At 38.0% G+C, this 21,585-nt stretch overlaps 2 protein-coding genes across 4 annotated transcripts; both read right to left on the bottom strand.

The window, feature by feature from the left end:
• Window positions 1-14,267: 14,267 nt before the first annotated feature.
• On the bottom strand, window positions 14,268-14,744 carry LOC145059812 (uncharacterized). Its single transcript, XM_079007593.1, has one exon. The coding sequence runs from the start codon at window positions 14,742-14,744 to the stop codon at window positions 14,268-14,270; it is 477 nt and encodes a 158-aa protein (XP_078863719.1).
• Window positions 14,745-15,666: 922 nt separating this feature from the next.
• On the bottom strand, window positions 15,667-20,378 carry LOC145058623 (receptor-like protein EIX2). Of its 3 annotated transcripts, none has more exons than XM_079006506.1 (3): window positions 20,228-20,378; window positions 16,991-19,669; window positions 15,667-16,132 (listed from the first exon to the last, which is right to left on the bottom strand). In XM_079006506.1, the coding sequence occupies exons 1-3, from the start codon at window positions 20,295-20,297 to the stop codon at window positions 16,062-16,064; spliced, it is 2,820 nt and encodes a 939-aa protein (XP_078862632.1). In that variant the 5' UTR covers window positions 20,298-20,378; the 3' UTR covers window positions 15,667-16,061. The 3 variants fall into 3 exon arrangements, with proteins under 3 accessions (XP_078862632.1, XP_078862633.1, XP_078862634.1); XM_079006507.1 differs by having other exon boundaries at window positions 20,253-20,343; XM_079006508.1 differs by lacking the exon at window positions 20,228-20,378 and having other exon boundaries at window positions 16,991-19,158; window positions 19,448-19,663.
• Window positions 20,379-21,585: the final 1,207 nt, after the last annotated feature.

Raw genomic sequence — 21,585 nt, 5'->3', positions numbered from 1 at the left:
TGAAAATTGATGTTTGCACATTTCTACAACGAATGAATATGATTCTTAGTTATGTTATTTATGGAAATGTCAAGAATTTACCAAATAGGGAGAGTTTCTCATCGCCCAAAGTTTCAATTGGACAGAAATTTGGAATCGCGCAACTTGGTTGCATGATGAATGAGAAATTTCATATTTGGAAATTAGACTAATTCATTGACAAAGTGTCAAGTGAAGGACTAGGAGATCGAGTACACAAAGTTGTGTGTTGATCAAGTCCAACATAATAGTAACAAAGATATTCGTCATGATTTACTAAAGGTTTAGTAAATATGATTATACTTACAAGATTAAGTGTAATTGTGAATTGATTAAAAAAAGTTTAAATCAATAGCAAAATGAATAAGAAGAATCAAGTAGGCAGAAAGATAAAAGTTTCTCCATTCTAAGAAGAAGGGAGAGTAGCTTTTATGATTTATGATAGGTCTTAATGATTAAGAACCATATCTCAATTGATCCTCTAAGTGAGTCTTATTACAATTGTATGTCTAAGAAGAGGAATCAAGGTTTGAAGAAATGGTTAAATCAAGAAGTCTATCATACTTCGTTCCAATAACAAGTCTTAAAGTTAAGATCGTGACAATGAGTGAAATGTATTAAAGGTTTATAACATTCATCAAATGTGGAAAGTTGTGATGTCTTGGATAAGACAAAGACCAACTAGGTCCAATTTATGAAATGTTTTGATAAAAGCTACACTAACTCTTGAATATTTGTTTGTCAAGAAATGTTTATTGACAAAAGAATCTTATATGTCAAGGAGTCAGTGGGAGTCTTGATGGTCTTGAAGAGTTTCAAGAACAAATCAAATAAACCTTATCTATCATCACTAGCACACGAGTTGAGGTTTACAACCTATCGTGTTGACATTATTTTGTTTCTGTGCTGTTCCAATTGAGTTAATTATGCATGTGAGTTCTATGAGTTCTCATCTTGAACGCATAAAAGGCAAGGCACCTTAATCAATGAAAGGTACATTGATAGGAAAGGGTGAGCTGCTTAACTACTTGGAAGACGTGGTGGGTAGCTGTGCTACCATAATGCAAGAAATCAAGATTAAGAAAGTTCGATCCATATGAGTTTGAATTTGTCGTAAACGTTGGTTTTGACAAATTCACATGGATAGGAACATTTACACCGTTTAAAATCTAAGTGTCATAAGATTTCCTCCTTCATGAAAATGATTGTGAAGAAATGCTTTCACTAAGAAAGATTTTAAGAAGATAGTGATTGTAAAATTGCATTCTCGAATTCGATTATGGTTATGGTATCCCTTTCCATAATTTGAATTGTGAGGTTTGGCAATTAGTCTTAATTGTTTAGACACACATATAAACTATCGAAGGCAAAGGTGTATAAGTTCAAGAAGCCTTGATAAAAGATTATCAAAGCACTAAGTATTAGAAAAATGGACTTAAGAAATTCAATAAGTATTGTCTTCCTGGAAGTTAAGATGTTTAAGAATACATGTCGAAGCTAGTGGGAGCATAAGTGTTATGTTTTATAGTAATCATCATGATAGTGGGAGCATAAAAGTTATGATTGTATGATTATTATGGAAAGTATTGCAAGTTGGCAATATTAATTATAGAAAACAAGAGTTATACCTTGCAAAGTCGTAAGGGTTGTAAAGTTGTTTTGCTATAATTAAGGGAGAGAATATTATGCTTCATTTCAAATCTAAAGGATTAAGTTGAGAAATGTTAATAAATTTAGTCAAAGGTACATAGTGTGTTCTTAAAATTTCGATTATGATTACGGAATTCCTCTTCACAATTCGAATTTTGAGAACATAGCAAATAAAACATTGTGCATCGTGTTCCATATGCTTCGGGTATAGGATCGATTGCAAATGCTTTAATGTTTGACCATTCTAAAATTTTCCAAATGTCTAGCGCATTTAGAGGGAAAAGGGACTAGAATTGGTTTTGACTAAAATAATTAAACAACTATCAAAGGACAATCCAAAGTTCGACGATGGTTGGTTGCTTGTGAGTAGTTGGAAGCATGGTATTAATGGACCATATTGACATTATGATGAATAGAAAAGATTCTATTAAGAATGAGTTGTCATATGGAAATTATGGAAATGTTTCCGTATTGGATGGACCATATCGACCTTATTATGAATAGAAAAGATGCTATTAAGAATAAGTTGTCATATGAGGAAAATATGGAAGCGTGTCCATATTGGGAAGTAAATAATGAAAATCTATGACTAGATTAGAAACTTTTATGCAAAAGGATGTTCAAAGGAATGTATTTTGAGTGAGAGACATCGTATCTAAGGAATTGTCTTGTAACAATCTCCGTTAGAGAACTTTGTAATATCATTGGCAATAGTTTTTGTGACTTTGGTGCAGTGACATTACGAAAGGATTGTTGCATAGAATGTTAGAATCTAGCATATTTTATAAGTAACAAGAATTTGATATTCTTACACTTATGAAAAAGGATTTGGAGTTATGAAATCAGAATGATTGAAAATGTGTTCAATTTGTCTATTTCATAAAAGTAAGAACCATAGGTAAACATTGTGTGCATGCTAGGAGCATGGGACAAGTGTAATAATTCAAGTAAGAAGTTGATTACCCGAAACGACAAATAATGAGTAATCGATATGGTGATAAATAAAAGGAGTTTTATTTATACTCAAAGGTTTTAGGCCATATGGGATTAGTATTATTCTTGTGTTTCACTTTGCATGTTTTGACTTCCAGAATAATTGAGTTTATTAAGAATAATCGAATTATTCAAACGGGCCACAGTTGTTCATATGTTGGAAGTAGATATGAATGAAGACTGTCGTGAATTGGTGTGTGGATTGTCTAATAGGCATTAGGCATAAGCAAATGTTTACTGCAACGTTCATGAGTGCTTATGAATATGATTTGAGCATTGGATTAAACCCACGCTCACTTGGATCACTCCATGAATTGTATCACGAGTGATTAGTGAGACGATAACATCTTATATTCTTGAAACCGAGATGTGTGAGTTGTATCTTGCGAATCGGTTGCACATTGATAATATGTAACGCACCAGTAACTTGGTGTTATAAAACATATTATTGTGTGTGATTCGGTGAGTGAGTGCAAGCGAGCATTGTATCGAAGTTTATCCGTTCCTTTTATCCAAAGTAGGATAAAAGCGATATCTTTGGGCCCCTCGATGGTTTAGTGATGACATACGTAAATGCTCGGCCGGGCTAGGGCTAATTTGATTTGTTCAATTAGTCTGTCGTCATAAATCAGAAATCGAGAAGTAGTACAAAGAGAATGATTTGAAATCATATCTCATATGATATCTAGAATGGAGGAATATATGATCCCTTATCTAAGGACACACGTATCTGATATGATCAGAGTAGACATCGGCTTTGGAAAGCTACGATTGCAGATCGAGATCTAAAGTCATACGCATAATAGTTGTTAGACTTATCCAAGTGGGAGACTGTTGGATTAGTGTCTAAGTCCATAACTATTTTGGTATGTACTTGACCCGATGGTGCATGGTCCTTTTGGGTTGCCTTCACCAAAGCAACTTGATAGGATGAATTATGGAGAGAAAGGATTAAATATGGTTTATTAATATATTATGGGAATAATATATTAAAGGAGAAATCATATTGTTTAATTAATATTAGTCAAGAATTAATTAGTAATTAGTTTTTGTGACTAAAAGAGATTAATTGAACTTAAGGGAATGGAATTGTAATTATAAGATAATTGCAATTTTGGGCCATGGATTGTCTTATATTAAGGAGTGGACGAATTCTATGGGGAAACCCATGAGAAATCGTCCAAGCCCATAAGGAAAGGAATCCATGGGTTGCTTAGGGCTTAAGCATCCAAATTAGGGTTTCCTTGTTAGATAACCCTAAAAGCCCCACTATATATAGACCCTTAAGGGACCAAAAGGTGGTGAAGATTGTGCTAGGGTTTATACACGTTTTTGGTGGCCTCCATCCTCTCTCCTCTTCATCCTCTTGCTTATGGTGTTTGTGAGCCATTAGAGGAGTGACACTTGTGACTTTAAGCCTTCCAAAGTCAATTCAAGGAGGAATTAGGATTGTTATTGCTACATAACAATCAAGGTAATATCTTAAACTTAATTATATGTTAATATCGATTTCCATATGCTAGAATTAGGGTTTACAGTCTTGGATTCAAAGCATGTACAATAGAGAAACCTAGATCCAAGCATTAGGGTTTGTATGAGCACATAGGATGTCTTATGACAAAAAACCCATCAGAAAGTACCTCAATTGTTTGTCATGTTATGATATCCCCAAAATCTCGGCCATAAAAGACCGATTTCATTTATGCTTTTTAAACATTTTCAGAGTAAATCCTTTTAATTTTAAAAGAGATGTGGAATTTGTTCCCAAAAACAAAACATGATTAAATAGATATTTATCAAAACATTTCATAAAGAAATATGATTTCATTTCATAATCAAAAGTCGGGATGTCATGTTCCGATACAGATCATAAAGCATAAACAATAACATTACAAGTCATTCAACAAATATATACATATACAGACTTGCAAACAAAACAACTTGATAATTCGCCCATCTTAAGCTCTTGCGCCACTTCCTGTAATACAAATAAACTGAGTGGGTCAGGCTTGGGAGCCTGGTGAGCATATAGGGTTTTCAAACCCACAATAATTATATTTAATTTCAACAATCCACAATAAACCCGATTACCCATTCCCGTTATCCTCACTTTACGTCCCTAAAATAACTTCTATTATGAGGAACCTAATTCAAGATTTTCATCGGGACGGACATTACTGTAGAGGGGCTTCCTCAACAGTAAGTATCCTAAAGGCAACCATGTGGGGGATAGAGTACACCGGTGAACACGTCGTTCACAACACCTACAGGTAATGAGCCTGCTAGTGTTCCACAGGACAGTCTAGAATAGTCTGTGGTCGCCATCCATACTCTGCTGAATGACTAGAATAACACCAATAACACCGAGGCCTCTCATCTGTTTATTACACACCAATTATCTACCCATGTTCTACCCAACATATTAGTAGATAAAAATATACATTTATACATTGTTTAAAAACCTGTATAGCATGCTTTAATCAATACATATTCCACATAACAGATGAGGCATACACACATAACACGTATTTCATAGAGAATATATCAGATCTAAGAGATAGAAGAGAGTGAATATACATTCACACATATAACCACAAAATATTTACACGTAGCACGTATTTTATATTAAATACTTCATAATATTGTGTTGGAAAGAAAATAACTACACACTCACTTGATCAGAAGATGATCCGACAGCACTACGGCTTACAGAAGTAGTGTCTCTCCGTAGATCTAGAAGATCTTCACAAAAACCGGACTCCTCGCGGGCAGGGCTTCGGCTCGGGAATAACGCTCTTCGGGATCCTCGGGGCTTTGGATCTTGCTTCGGGGCTCGGGAATAATACCGGGGCTTCGGGGTATAAATGGCACGCAAAACGAGGCAAAAGACTAGAGAGAAGGATGGAATTTGCAAAGGAAACTCGGCTGCCTTCGGATCCCCTTTTATAGAGGTTGAACCCTCGCACGTACGTGGGGCGTACGAGGCTACGCAGGGCGTACGCCTCGGTTCATAAGCGCATGCGTCATCGGAGGTACTCGAGTGCTGCTTCGTCACCCTTCGCTGTACGTGGGGCGTACTTCGGATAGGTCGGCTGACTCCCCTTCGGATAATAATATCAGAGGATTTTAATTAAAAATAAATATTAAATATTTAATAAACTTCAAAAATTCATATCTCCTTCATACGAACTCTGTTTTCAACGTTCTTTATATCCACGCGAAGGTGAGACTACGCTCTACAACTTTCGTTTAGACTCCGTCGGCTAATTTTGACTTTTATTTTTATTAATTATTTTTAGAAGGCCGGGACAGAAAAATTTCGTTATAAATTCATAACTTCTTCGTCTGACATCCGTTCTTGCCTAACTTTTCATCGTTTCGCTACTAACAACGAGATCTTCGATTCTCATTTAGATTGTTTCGGCTAAAAACCGCTCGATCTCAAATCGAGTATTCAGGCTGCATACTGCTAAGTCGAAACTTAGAAAAATCATAACTTCCTCATACGAAGTCAGATTTGGGCGTTCCTTTTATGCACGCTCTCGGTTTAACGAAATCTACGACTTTCGTTTAGATTGCTAAGGCTAAATATCGCTCTATCTTAAATTCATATTTTACGTCACTCGGCGTCGTGCCGGTTCTATCGCGAAACTTCGACAGGTCATAACTTCTTCGTTATAACTCGGATTTTGGCCTTACTTATATCTCCGGAATCCTTGTTTCAACCACTACAACTTTATGCAAAGATGTCGGGCTTATCTCACACTTTAATTTTGACGCTTATTTTATTCTCAATTCATTAAATCATAATAATTAAGAAAACACACACATAAATCACATAATTCAAATAATTCACAATTAATACATTTTATTATTTCAAATTGGGGTTACAAAGGTTAACCTAGACTATTACATTGCTATAAATGGCAAGCCCAGAAACACGAGCGTTACAATTCTCTCCACCTTAGAATGATTCCGTCCCCGGAATCACACACCAGCAAACAAATGCGGATAGCGACTCATCATGTCACTCTCTGTCTCCCAGGTGAGATTCGGCCCATTCGCGTGTTTCCATCGGACAAGCACTAACTCAACCATCTTACGTCGCAACTTCATAGTATTTCGGTCAACGATTGCCTCTGGTTCCTCAATCAACCTCTTGTTCTCATCGATCCTCAACTCCGAAAGTGGAATTATGTCGGGAACTTCTCCCGTGAACTTCCTCAAATAACACACATGAAAATTGTTATGAATTCCATTCAGTTCTTCTGGTAGTTCGAGCTTGTAAGCTTGGTTCCTAATCCTCTGAAGAACTTTAAACGGTCCAATAAACCTTGGACTTAACTTTCCTCTTTTACCAAATCTTATAAGTCGCTTCCACGGCGAGACTTTAAGCAAAACCGAATCTCCAACTTCAAAAGTCATCGGTCTTCGCTTTTTGTCGGCGTAGCTCTTTTGACGATCCTGAGCTGCTAACATTCTTCCCCTAATTATTTTCAACTTTTCAGCATTTTGATGGACTATCTTCGGTCCCATAAACTGCTTTTCCCCAGCCTCAAGCCAACAAGACGGCGTACGACAATTCTGTCCATACAATGCTTGATAAGGTGCCATCTTTATGCTCGAGTGAAAACTATTATTATAGGAAAATTCTACCAAAGGCAAATGTTCATCCCAATTACCTAGGAATTCCAGGGTACATGCTCTCAGCATATCTTCAAGTGTTTGTATTGTCCGTTCGCTCTGACCATCAGTCTGCGGATGGTAAGCTGTACTTAAACACAACTTGGTACCCAATTCCTCTTGTAGACTTTTCCAAAATCGTGAGGTGAAACGGCTATCACGATCCGACACAATCGTTAGCGGAACACCGTGAAGCCTCACAATTTCCTTCACATAAGAATTCACAAGCTTTTCCATAGACCATTTCTCGTTGGCTGCTATGAAATGCGCACTCTTAGTGAATCGATCAACAACCACCCAAATCATGTCGTGACCATTCTTTGTTCGGGGTAGTTTAGTGACAAAATCCATAGCAATGTCTTCCCACTTACCCATAGGCACAGGTAAAGGTTCTAAACTCCCGTATGGTTTCTAATGTTGTGCCTTGACTCTTGCACATGTCACACACTCTGCCACATACTTCGCAATGTCGAGCTTCATTGTCGGCCACCAATAATAGGGTTTCAGGTCCCTATACATTTTTGTGCTATCAGGATGAATCGAGTACATGGTTTTGTGAGCTTCTTCCATCAGAAGATCTCTAACTCCTCCTGTCTTAGGTATCCAAATCCGATCTTGGAATACCTTCAGTCCGTGACAGTTTACACCGAACACCAACGTTTTGCCCAAACGTTCCTCCTTTCGGTCATTCTTCTCAGAAGCTTCGCTTTGAGCTTTCTTTATACTTTCCAAAATAGTCGAGACAACTTCGATTCTCAACGCTCTTGGCCTTCTCTTTTCAAGATTGACTTTCCAACTGAGAGCATCAGCAACAACATTGGCTTTACCGGGGTGGAAAAGTATCTCGCAGTCGTAGTCTTTAAGTAATTCTAGCCAGCGTCGTTGCCTCATATTCAACTCCTTCTGACCAAAGAGATATTGGAGACTCTTATGATTAGTGAAAAGTTTGCACTTCGTGCCATAGAGGTAATGCCTCCATATTTTCAGAGCGAAAACTACTGCTGCCAACTCCAAATCATGAGTCGGGTAGTTCTTTTCATGCTCTTTCAGCTGTCGAGACGCATATGCGATCACCTTATCTCTTTGGGTCAAAACACAACCCAATCCAACACCAGACGCATCGCTATAAACAGCGAAGTCTTCAACTCCATCGGGTAGAGAAAGTATCGGTGCCTCGCATAGTTTCTTCTTTAGCTTCTCGAATGCTTCTTTATGCTTATCATTCCAAGCATAAGTAGCTCCTTTGTGGGTCAAAGCTGTTAATGAACTAGCGATCGAAGAAAAGCCTTGGATAAACCTTCGGTAATATCCGGCTAATCCTAAAAAGCTTCGGATCTCTGTGGGACTTTTTGGTTGTTCCCACTTCATCACAGCTTCGATCTTCGCTGGATCAATCATTATCCCTTCTTGGTTGACCACATGACCCAAGAATTGGACTTCACGAATCCAAAAATCACATTTGGAGAACTTCGCATACAACTTCTCCTTCTTCAAGACTTCTAACACTTCTCGCAAGTGTCTGTCATGCTCCTCTTGGCTTTTCGAATAAATCAGAATGTCATCTATGAACACTATCACAGATTTATCAAGGAACGGGTTACAAACTCTGTTCATTAAATCCATGAATGCTGCTGGAGCATTGGTTAGTCCAAACGACATAACCAAAAACTCGTAGTGTCCATATCGCATTCTGAATGCAGTCTTCTCTATATCCTGCTCCCTTACTTTCAGCTGATGATATCCTGACCTTAGGTCGATCTTTGAAAAATAACTTGAACCTTGTAGTTGATCGAACAGGTCATCTATCCTCGGCAACGGATATCTATTTATTGTTGCCTTATTCAGCTCTCGGTAATCAATGCACATTCTCATACTTCCATCTTTCTTCTTTACGAATAACACCGGAGCTCCCCAGGGTGATGAACTAGGTCTAATGAAACCCTTGTCCAATAACTCCTGAAGTTGCATCATTAGCTCCTTCATCTCCGTCGGTGCTAATCGATAAGGTGCTTTTGCAATCGGCGTTGTTCCGGGCAACAAGTCAATACGAAATTCTACTTGTCGATCGGGCGGTAATCCAGGAAGATCTTCGGGAAATACTTCCGGATAATTACACACAAAAGGAATATTTTGCATCACCTTCTTTTCCTTCTTAGCATCGATCACGAATGCTAAGTATGATGTACACCCCTTGGTCAAACATTTTCTGGCTTTCATTAGAGAAATGATTCCAGAATTTACTCTGCGTTTATCTCCATACACCATAAACGATTCCTTCCCAGGCGGGTTCACTTTCACTATTTTCTTCTTGCATAAAATTTCGGCATCATTGGCGCTAAGCCAATCCATTCCCAACACGATGTCGAAACCGTTAAGTTCGATAGGCAATAATTCCTCGTGGAACTTATTCCCATTCAAGTCAATTAAGATGTTTTTCATACGATGGCTAACAGGTACAAACTTGCCACAAGCAACTTCGACTAATAAAGCATTATCTAGTCTAACAACAGGCAAAGCTAGTTTTCTACCAAATTCATGCGATATAAAGGAGTAGTTGGCTCCAGAATCAAATAAAATTTGGGCAGGCAATTTGCTAACGAGAAAGGTACCTGAAGCGACATCAGCTTCATCTTTAGCAACTTCCAGTGTCATCTGGAATGCTCTCGCCTTTGGCTTTGGCGGAATGTTGGGTCTTGCTGCTTCCTTCTTTTTCGGACAATCCCTTGAGATGTGCCCCTCCTCACCACAACCATAACAAACATTCTTGGTGAAGGTGCAGTCGTTGGCATAATGCCCTGGCTTTCCACATTTGAAGCATGTGGTTTCCCCGCCACACTTCCCATGATGCTTCTTCTTGCACTTGTCGCACCATTTCGCCTCTACCTTTCCTCCACTACCTCTCGAACTAGACTTCGAGAATTTACTTTTTCTTGTTGGACCCTGAAAATCCATCGATTTTCCTCTTCTCACCAACCTCTGATCTTTCCAGACCTTTTTCCCTGATCTAGGTCTCAACATTTCTAGCAGCCCAGATGGCGGCTTTCAATGTGGTTGCTTGCTTAACCATTGGACCATAGTCCGCTGGTAGTCCAAGGGCAAACTTGTTGACCTTAGAGAGTTCTGTAGGCACCAAATATGGGATAAACTTCATCTTTTCTGTGAAACTTGCAACGTATTCAGTAACACTCAATTTCCCTTTCTTCAAATTCTGAAACTCATTACTGATTTCCAGAAGGTCCTGCTCGGAGCAGTATTGCAGTTTTAGTTGTTCCACAAAGTCTTCCCAAGACATTTTGCTTGCTTCTCCCTTGGGCATAGAGTCGGCTAACAGCTTCCACCAACTCAACACGCCAGATTTTAGCAGAGGGATCGCAAGAGCGGTCTTCTGCATGTTGCTGCATTCGCAACTTTCAAACATAGTCTCCATTTCAGAGACCCAGTCCATAACTTGCACCGGCGTCGGGCTTCCGGATAGACATGGTGGTTTGGATGCCATGAAATCCTTATACTTGCACCCACGACCATCATTTCCTCCATACTGGTTATTGCGTCTAACCACTAGTTGTTCATCTTGACCAATGATCCCACTAAAGTTTTCTCCTTCAGACTGCCCTCCATTTTCCTCGGGCTCTTCCGCTTGAATTGACGGTTCTTCACGATTCTGCCTAAGCAGGCGTCTTGTTTCTTCCATCTGACGATCCAACATCATTTGAATCATCATTTGTACACCAGCCATTGTTATCGGCTCAGGTGCAGCAGCTACGACAAGTACTTGTTGAATTACAGGCCGTTGATTCCTGTTTTCATCAGCATTTCCAACTCCGCTTCTTGTTCTCACCATTTTTGATCTATACACCGAATAATTTCACCTTATTACTCCAAACGATTACATGATAGTTCTAATATCGTATACATACACTTAGAACCCTAAACACATAAACCTTCAGATCCGGTTGGCAACAAACCGTAGATCCGAACAATTAATATCATGTATGGCAACATATAACATTTAGCACATAAAAACATTTTAGGCAACTTTCCTAAAATAAACTAGTGCTTGTGTCTAAAATTTATCAGACACACATCTCACAATCTCCACTTAGCATCCTAAGTTTAAGTCTAGAAATCCTACAAATTTCTAGTTCAGTTAAACTAATGCTCTGATACCAACTGTGACATCCCCAAAATCTTGGCCATAAAAGACCGATTTCATTTATGGTTTTTAAACATTTTCAGAGTAAATCCTTTTAATTTTAAAAGAGATGCGGAATTTGTTCCCAAAAACAAAACATGATAAAATAGATATTTATCAAAACATTTCATAAAGAAATATGATTTCATTTCATAATCAAAAGTTGGGATGTCATGTTCCGATACAGATCATAAAGCATAAACGATAGCATTACAGGTCATTCAACAAATATATACATATACAGACTTGCAAACAAAACAACTTGATAATTCGCCCATCTTAAGCTCTTGCGCCACTTCCTGTAATACAAATAAACTGAGTGGGTCAGGCTTGGGAGCCTGGTGAGCATATAGGGTTTTCAAACCCACAATAATTATATTTAATTTCAACAATCCACAATAAACCCGATTACCCATTCCCGTTATCCTCACTTTACGTCCCTAAAATAACTTCTATTATAAGGAACCTAATTCAGGATTTTCATCGGGACGAACATTACTGCAGAGGGGCTTCCTCAACAGTAAGTATCCTAAAGTCAACCATGTGGGGGATAGAGTACACCGGTGAACACGTCGTTCACAACACCTACAGGTAATGAGCCTGCTAGTGTTCCACAGGATAGTCTAGAATAGTCTGTGGTCGCCATCCATACTCTGCTGAATGACTAGAATAACACCAATAACACCGAGGCCTCTCATCTGTTTATTACACACCAATTATCTACCCATGTTCTACCCAACATATTAGTAGATAAAAATATACATTTATACATTGTTTAAAAACCTGTATAGCATGCTTTAATCAATACATATTCCACATAACAGATGAGGCATACACACATAACACGTATTTTATAGAGAATATATCAGATCTATGAGATAGAAGAGAGTGAATATACATTCACACATATAACCACAAAATATTTACACGTAGCGCGTATTTTATATTAAATACTTCATAATATTGTGTTGGAAAGAAAATAACTACACACTCACTTGATCAGAAGATGATCCGACAGCACTACGGCTTACAGAAGTAGTGTCTCTCCGTAGATCTAGAAGATCTTCACAAAAACCGGACTCCTCGCGGGCAGGGCTTTGGCTCGGGAATAACGCTCTTCGGGATCCTCGGGGCTTTGGATCTTGCTTTGGGGCTCGGGAATAATACCGGGGCTTCGGGGTATAAACGGCATGCAAAACGAGGCAAAAGACTAGAGAGAAGGATGGAATTTGCAAAGGAAACTCGGCTGCCTTCGGATCCCCTTTTATAGAGGCTGAACCCTCGCACGTACGTGGGGCGTACGAGGCTACGCAGGGCGTACGCCTCGGTTCGTAAGCGCATGCGTCATCGGAGGTACTCGAGTGCTGCTTCGTCACCCTTCGCTGTACGCGGGGCGTACTTCGGATAGGTCGACTGACTCCCCTTCGGATAATAATATCAGAGGATTTTAATTAAAAATAAATATTAAATATTAATAAACTTCAAAAATTCATATCTCCTTCATACAAACTCCGTTTTCGACGTTCTTTATATCCACGCGAAGATGAGACTACGCTCTACAACTTTCGTTTAGACTCCGTCGGCTAATTTTGACTTTTATTTTTATTAATTATTTTTAGAAGGCCGGGACAGAAAAATTTCGTTATAAATTCATAACTTCTTCGTCTGACGTCCGTTCTCGCCTAACTTTTCATCGTTTCGCTACTAACAACGAGATCTTCGATTCTCATTTAGATTGTTTCGGCTAAAAACCGCTCGATCTTAAATCGAGTATTCGGGCTGCATACTGCTAAGTCGAAACTTAGAAAAATCATAACTTCCTCATACGAAGTCAGATTTGGGCGTTCCTTTTATGCACGCTCTCGGTTTAACGAAATATACGACTTGCGGTTAGATTGCTAAGGCTAAATATCGCTCTATCTTAAATTCATATTTTACGTCACTCGGCGTCGTGCCGGTTCTGTCGCGAAACTTCGACAGGTCATAACTTCTTCGTTATAACTCGGATTTTGGCATTCCTTATATCTCCGGAATCCTTGTTTCAACCACTACAACTTTATGCAAAGATGTCGGGCTTATCTCACACTTTAATTTTGACGCTTATTTTATTCTCAATTCATTAAATCATAATAATTAAGATAACACACACATAAATCACATAATTCAAATAATTCACAATTAATACATTTTATTATTTCAATTTGGTGTTACAAAGGTTAACCTAGGCTATTACATTGCTATAAATGGCAAACCCAGAAACACAGGCGTTACACATGTGAGATGTTGTGCCAGTGTCAAGGTACCAATTCGGGTCTGGAGAGCTGAGACTCATTGTGTGAAAAGCTTGTTCCAAATCAGGAAGAGTGTAGGATTGTTTTGAGGTATTATGAGTTTGTGGTTGTGGTGGTCGAGGGTCAAGTAAACCTGAAGCATTGGGGGGTTGTGGTTGTGATGAGCGTGGCGGAGTGGTAGGATAGGGACAAGGTGGTGTGTGTTGAGCAGGAAACCATGAGGGAGGCGATGCATTCCAAGATGGTTGAGGAGCCCACTGTTCTGCCAGAAGGGAGTATGAGTCTATTGGTGAAATTGTTGGTGCTGTCCACGGTTGCCACCTGTGTAGTTACCACCTCGTCTGCCATGATCACGACCTCTAGTGCCTCGTCCACGTCCACGTCCCTTGGTGACATTGTTGTAGTCGTTTGTAGGGTAATGGGAGACGAGTGTGCTGAGTCTAAACATTGAGGGCAAATGCATCTGCAACAACAGACTGGGTTGCATGATTGGCTTTACTTGTTTCTTCCAAGATGAGACGAGAGCGTGCTTCATAGAAATCCGGAAGAGGCTTGATTTGTTGGATCATCATGGCGATCCCTTCGTATGCATCCGTAAGACCAACAATGAGCTGTAAGATGAGTCGTTGATTAGTGATAGGGGCGCCAACATTAGAAAGTTGATCAGAGATCATCTTCAACGTCTGACAGTAAGCAGAGCAATTTGAGAAATTTACAAGCTTAATGGTGACTAGTTTGTGTTCCAAGTAGAGAGCACGCTCATTCTGGTTGTCTTGAAAAACACTCTCGAGGGCTGCCCATGCCTGCGCTGCACTAGCTTTCGGTTTTAGAATGGTTTGGAGGAGATCATTCGAGATAGTACTGTAGATCCATTGGATGACAATGGCATCTAATCGATTCCATAGATCATGATCCATTGGTTTGGGATCTGCTGGTTTATCAGCCCCGACTTTATCAGTGGTGGAGGAGGAGATGATTGTAGCTTTGGGTTCAATATGATCAATGACCTGGAATGCACGGCAAAGTGTACTGAGCTCTTTCCATCTCGAGAGTAGTCAGAAAAAAAAAAGGAGATAAGAGATTGTGAAGGAACGACGGCTAGTAGGGTTAGGTTTTCAGAAAGAGAGCTCTGATACCATAATATAACACACAATATAACGCAAAATATTTTCCCTGTTCTTTATTGATCCAGCCGTGAGATATAAATAGTGGCCATGAGATTGACCTAAACACAATATTTTACACTTAGGTACCTACACTCTATACATATATAATAAATAGAATATACACGACTAATAAGTAACTGTCATTGTTCCTTGGCGGGTGGATCTTAGAGTCGAGCGAATCTTGAAACACTGAGATGTGTTTTCAAGATATGAATACATCGCTTGGACACATTTCCAGATTTCATGGGCGTTGTTGTAGAATAAAAATGTCCTGCCAATTCATGTCTCCATGGAGTTGATAAGTAATGCCATGATAATGGGGGGTTTTTGCTTCCCATTGTTGATAACTTGCATCATCCTGTTTCGGTTGACAAGTTTCACCGGTAACATAGCCTACTTCCCCTGGGATGACTAACAAAACAGATTGATACCATTCTTTGACTGTTTAGTGTGTGTTGGGTGATTTGCAGAGTATGCCCAAGGTCAGGAGTAGAAAGGAGAGAGGGTTTTGTTGTGGATAAAGCAAAATCTGTTAGTGACATTGGATTGGTTTCCTCCGGCCATAGATCTGATTTTAGGGTTAGAAAGAAAAAAATCTCAGGAAAGTAAATTAAAAGAGAGATTTTCTGATCATGTCTAGGATGAACCTCCTCTGATACCATGAAACAAAGGGTGAAAAGTTTTTTTCGATTGTATTTTTCTTATTCACATCACAACAATTTATATACATGAAAGAAATAGCCTAAACAAGGAAAGAGATAATCTACTCTAATTACAGAATTAAGAGCTAACAATACATCTAATATAATGACAATCACAGAGATAATTTTGGCCATTATACAACTTATAAATATAGCAGTCAACAGCTGTATAAGGCTGTAATATTTCCAACAGTTGTTGCATCCGAAAACTTGCTTCCATATGTTGTTGTGCCTTTATTGATTGCTTGTTTTGCATGAATGTCCTACATTCTTCTCGTACATGCTCCGGACAATTTGGACATTTCTTTGCGTCTTTATGCCTGCCAATTAAGTGTTGTTTGAGGTGATATACTCCTCCTTTCAGAACTTATCCACAAAAAGAGCACACATTGTTTTTATTACTCGGATCTTGTGCACCATATCTCCTACCTTGGTCATCTGAAGTTGAAACCATTATGTATAACAAAATAGAAATTAGAATTCAGAAAACATCAAAATATCAAAACATATTAATTTGTAATCTTGTATAAAATAACGCTATAACATAAGTACATAACAGTGACAACTGACAAAACACTGAAACAGTCAAACAGTTAACAGCATTACATCATTATTATAAGTTCATAACAGTTTACACTTTTGACTTTACAGGTAAACACTTAATTAACAGCAAATCAGCAATACAGCAATACAACATAAGTATAAAACAATGATTAGTTGATCACATAACAATTAAGAAAGAGAGAAATATAGAGAGAGTATACAGAGTAACAGACCTGATTCATAATTCATTATTTCATTTATAACATTAACAGCATAAGTATTAAGTAGCAAATTAACAATGTACTAGCATGCATCTTACATACAGATTTACACATTACAATCATAATGTAGCATATACAGTCAGTCAATCAGTCAAACAGATTACAAATTACAGACACAATTTCTATACAATTTACATGCATGCAGAGAACGATTCATTAGAGTGTTACATACTTACATTACTATGTTATCTATTTTTTTTTATTGCCAATGAATCATGTCGTGTCGTGTGACTCTTGGTTTGTAAGAGTTTTTTATTAGTTAAACCTAATGGCCACCCATCTAATTAAAAGCCCGTTTTTAATAAACATAAATAAAGTGCACTTAATTACCACATACCGAGTCGCAGAAATGCGCCAAAAGTGGCCTTAATTTATTGATATTGGGGGATTAAAAACCACTACCATATTACATTGTATACTGGAAAATAAGAAGTCAAAAATAAGAATTAGATAACAAACTACATCTGTCTACCTTTTTGCAAACTTGAAACGAACACAACCACCTTCACATAAACCCAATCTTTGAAACTATCAAAAAAGTGAAAAAATGCACGTCTCCCTCGACGGTTGACAAGTAAAGCCCCACATGCTATCCAAAATCCAGTGGCAAAACCCATCCCCCCACCAATATAAAACCATCCCCATTCTTCCCCATCACCCTCACCTTTACCAATCAGAGGTGGTACTTCTGGTTCATCTCCAGGACATTTTTTGGTAAGGGGAGGTCCGCATAGTCCTTTGTTTCCATTGTATCTTGAAGGTGGAAAGGACTGGAGCTGAGTGCTAGATGGGATTCTCCCTGAAAAGTGATTAAATGACAAGTCTAGGTAATTCAGTAAGCTCATCTGAGACATGCTTGATGGTATCCCCCCTGAGAAATTATTTCTGGATAAATCCAAAGTCAAAAGGTTTTTCATCTCACCAATTTTCTGTGGAATCTCTCCAGATAGAGCGTTCCTTGACAAGTTCAAGGCAACTAAGTCAGAAAGATTGGTAACTCCATGTGGGATTTGTCCTGTTAACTTGTTGCTTGACAGGTCAATGATCTTTAACAATTTCAGAATGCTAACGAATTCGCGTTCATCTCCTTGCCACTCAATCATCGCATGGTCAACGTATGTCTCCTGTTTATATTCATAAGCTCTGTAAGTTGTAATAAACTGCACATCTTGTGAGAATCCTCCTTGTTGAAGCATGCGTGTAAGATTACTCAAACATGAGGGGATGGTTCCATGGAGATTGTTCATTGACAAGTCCAAAACTTGAAGATTAGGTAACTGACATAACTGTAAAGGGATGGTTCCAAATAATTTGTTTGATCTTAGGATAAGAACATACAACTTTGATAAGTTTTCCCCAATCCAGACAGGCACATTACCAGAAAACTTGTTGGCCCCCAAATTCATCGAGATTAAACTCGTGCAATTTTTTAAAGACAAAGGCAATTCTCCAAAGAAGTTGTTCTTGTATAAATACAGCACCTTGAGTTGTATCAAAGATCCAATAGAGGGAGGAAGACTTCCAAACAGATTGTTGTGTCCGAGATTTAGAACTTTTAGTTGTTTGAAATGCCACAAACAGTCCGGTAGTTGTCCGATGAATGAGTTATGAGAAAGGTCAAGAAAGTATAAGAGCCCATCAACAATTTGGCATATAAAGGAGACCCCTCCAGAGAATTTGTTTCTGGAAAGATCTAATGATGTCAAATCCGAAGAGACTTTCGGTATTGGACCATAAAATCTGTTGGAACTCAAATCGATCACTGAACCGCTGGCAAAATTTGATGATAAATCTGGTACACTTCCGCTAATGTTGTTGGAGGAGAGATTCAGATATTCTAATTGAGAAGGCCACATGTCCCAAAAATCTGGAGGAGTTGTGTCTGAAATTCCAGTATTGGAAATGTCAAGAAGGGTAAGACTTTTTAGTGTATGAATCCATTTGGGGAAGCAAGGCCCTAGCTGAGAAGAGCTTAGACCAATTTCCTTTACATAAGAAAGGCTTGACATGTGATCTGTGGAAGGAACTGTAAGATTATTAAAAGAAACGTCAAGAGTTTCAAGCCTTGGTAGTTCCCAAAATTTCTCACTTATACTTCCATTTAAGTGATTATCAGATAGGTATAGAGATTCTAGGGAAAAAAACTTTTGGATCTCATCAGACAGTGACCCTGTAATCTGGTTTTTAGAAGCATCCAATGATTGTAATGAAAGGGATGTGCATCCAGACAGGTTGTTGAGAAAATCAGGAAATTTGACAGCAGCAGAGTTGTCAGAGAAGTACAACGTTTCCAGACCACAGAGGTTACCAAGATATTTGGGTATCCCATCTAACATGTTGTTGGTGAGATCAAGGATTTGAAGGCTATTGCTGGTTAATGGGAACAACCAATGATACATGGATGAGGTGAGATTGTTATCACTGAGATAAAGGGACTCGATAGATGAAGAAGAGTTGAGAAATGAAGAAGAATATGGATACATGACCTGTGACAGCTCACATCCCCTTAAACGTAACCATGAGAGTTTCGGGAGACTCAGAATTACATCCACCCATTTCTCTGCTTTTGCTAGGGAAATCCCATCCATATGAAGTTCCTCCAAATGAGAGAGATGAGACAGCCACTCTATCTTTTCAACTCTACACCTTCCAACAGAATTAAGATAAAGCCTTTGTAAGTTGGTGAGGTTTCCAAACTCTGGAGGAATGGTTCCATAAAGAGAGTTAAAGTTAAGGTTAAGAAACATTAACTCGGTCAAGGAACCAAGGGACCTGGGAATGGTTCCATTAAGATTATTGGAGTCAAGGTTGAGGTAACTTAATCGAGTCAAATAACCAATGAAAGTGGGAATGGTTCCATGGAAAGAATTGGCGGAAAGATCAAGAAAATTCAAGTAGGTTAAGTTAAACAATGAACGGCTTATCTCACCTCCGAGACCACAACCAGAAATATAAAGCTCGGTGACATGACCTGTTTGGGTGCTGCACGTAACTCCTCTCCATTCACAACAGTCATGTTGGTCAGCTGTCCATGTAGAGAGAGTATCATCAGGGTCTTGAAGGTGAGCTTTGAAAAGAAGGAGAGCATGTCCCTCATTATCCAAACACTTTTTCATATTAACACCTCCATTATCATCTCCTCCCACTGGTACTGATTGGTTGGTAGTTGTAGTCAGCAAGAGAAGTGAGAACATTATAAAAACACAACGATTCATAATGTAAATCAAAATCTTAATTGCTGATTTGTTGGTTTTTGTATTTATGCCTGCCTATATGAACTTCCCCCATGAGGGTTTATATAGTCTCCACTGTGAGCATGAATCATTCTAAGTGGGTGGGTCAAATTGGTGGTCTGCTTGTGTGGGGCATAACAGACAATATGCAATTTCCATGAAAGATGAAGCATTGAAATAAACTGCCACAAAATAGACGTTCAAAGACTTGCAAGTCTTGTCAATTTATATTATCTACATCTTTTCCCATGGGGCCTCAATTAAGTTCTGTGATATAAATCCCAATAAAAAAACAAACTAATAAAATCAAATACAAATCTACCTGTGGGCTATGAAAATGAATGATATTATTTGGGTCTCTATATAATAATTAAAAACTGACGTTGAATATAAAATCTCTAACAGAAACATAAACACACCATTCAACAGATAAAGGGATCGAGAACAGAGATGAAGAGAACAAACGCTCTGAGTACCTGTGATGGCTGGCCGATAATTTACCTGATGGAGAACCAAGAACATGACAACGGTGGGCGGCGACGACATGGGAGATAGATAGAAGAGATGGTTCAAATCCGCCAGGTCCCAAATTTTTGTGAGACACCAATCAAGCAGATAAATCCACTTATCTACTGTACCATATATAAGATTATACTATAAAAGACGTATTTTTATTAGAGTAAAGTACAGTTTTGGTCCCTGTGGTTTGATAAGTTCTCACATTTGGTCCAGATTTTGCAATGTTTATATATCATGTCTTTGTGGTATGAAGAAGTTCCGCTGTTGGTGCCTGGTGCATATGAAAAAGACTATCATATATTTTCGAGTAAATTACTGAAATCGTCCCTGTGGTTTGGTCAAAATTGCACGTTTGGTTTCTAACTTTTTTTTTTGCACTCGGATCGTCCCTGTGGTTTGCTTTTGTTGCGTTTTTCGTCCCTATGGTTTGGTAAAAGTTGCATGTTTGGTCCCTAACTTTATGTATGTAAGGGACGAAAAACGCAACAAAATCAAACCACAGGGACGATCCGAGTGCAAAAAAAAAGTTAGGGACCAAACGTGCAATTTTGACCAAACCACAGGGATGATTTCAGTAATTTACTCTATATTTTCTTAATTTCTTTTATATTTTTTATAATTAATAAGATAGAAAATTTAAAAAAAAAAAAAAAAAAAAAACCTACCCTACCTCACCTCATCCATCCCACCCCCTTCCTTCTTCTCCAATAAGTATGTATTTTTTTTCAAATTTCTCCCTCGTCTCCATCCACAATTAAAACCACAATCATCGTTACTATGCACCACCAATTAAAGTAAGTCATTAAACTGCAATAAAATCCTTATATATTGGCTTCATAATCGATTCCTATATATATTTTTTATTCAACTAAGTCCCAAATACAGGTAATCGTATTCAATTTAACCATTGACCCGGTCAAAAGGTCATCCAACTTTCAAAAATTACACTTTTGGCCCAGATTTTAAAATTTATTACAAATTTGGTCCAAAATTTACACTTTTGATCTAGATTTTAAATTTTATTACAAATTTGGTTCAAACTTTACCCTTTTTGCCCAAATTTTAGAATTTTATTATGAATTCATCATAACTTTAATTTTTTTACAATTTTTTTTCTCAAAGAATTGTTTCTAATATGTTTTTTCTTTATAAAATCATATTTATACTAAAAGAAAAACGTATTTTCACATAAAAATCTTATATTTTCTATATAAAAAGTTTTTTTAAAAAGTTTTTTGTATATGAAATATCTAATTACAAGAATAGGTATTTATTAAGTATATAAATATATACAAGTCCGTTTTTATAGAAAATG

Source organism: Lactuca serriola, chromosome 6 (assembly GCF_051521515.1).
Source record: "Lactuca serriola cultivar US96UC23 chromosome 6, Lser_US96UC23_V15, whole genome shotgun sequence".
In the NCBI taxonomy this organism is placed as follows: Eukaryota; Viridiplantae; Streptophyta; class Magnoliopsida; order Asterales; family Asteraceae; genus Lactuca; species Lactuca serriola.
This window is presented reverse-complemented; position numbering and strand designations above follow the sequence as displayed.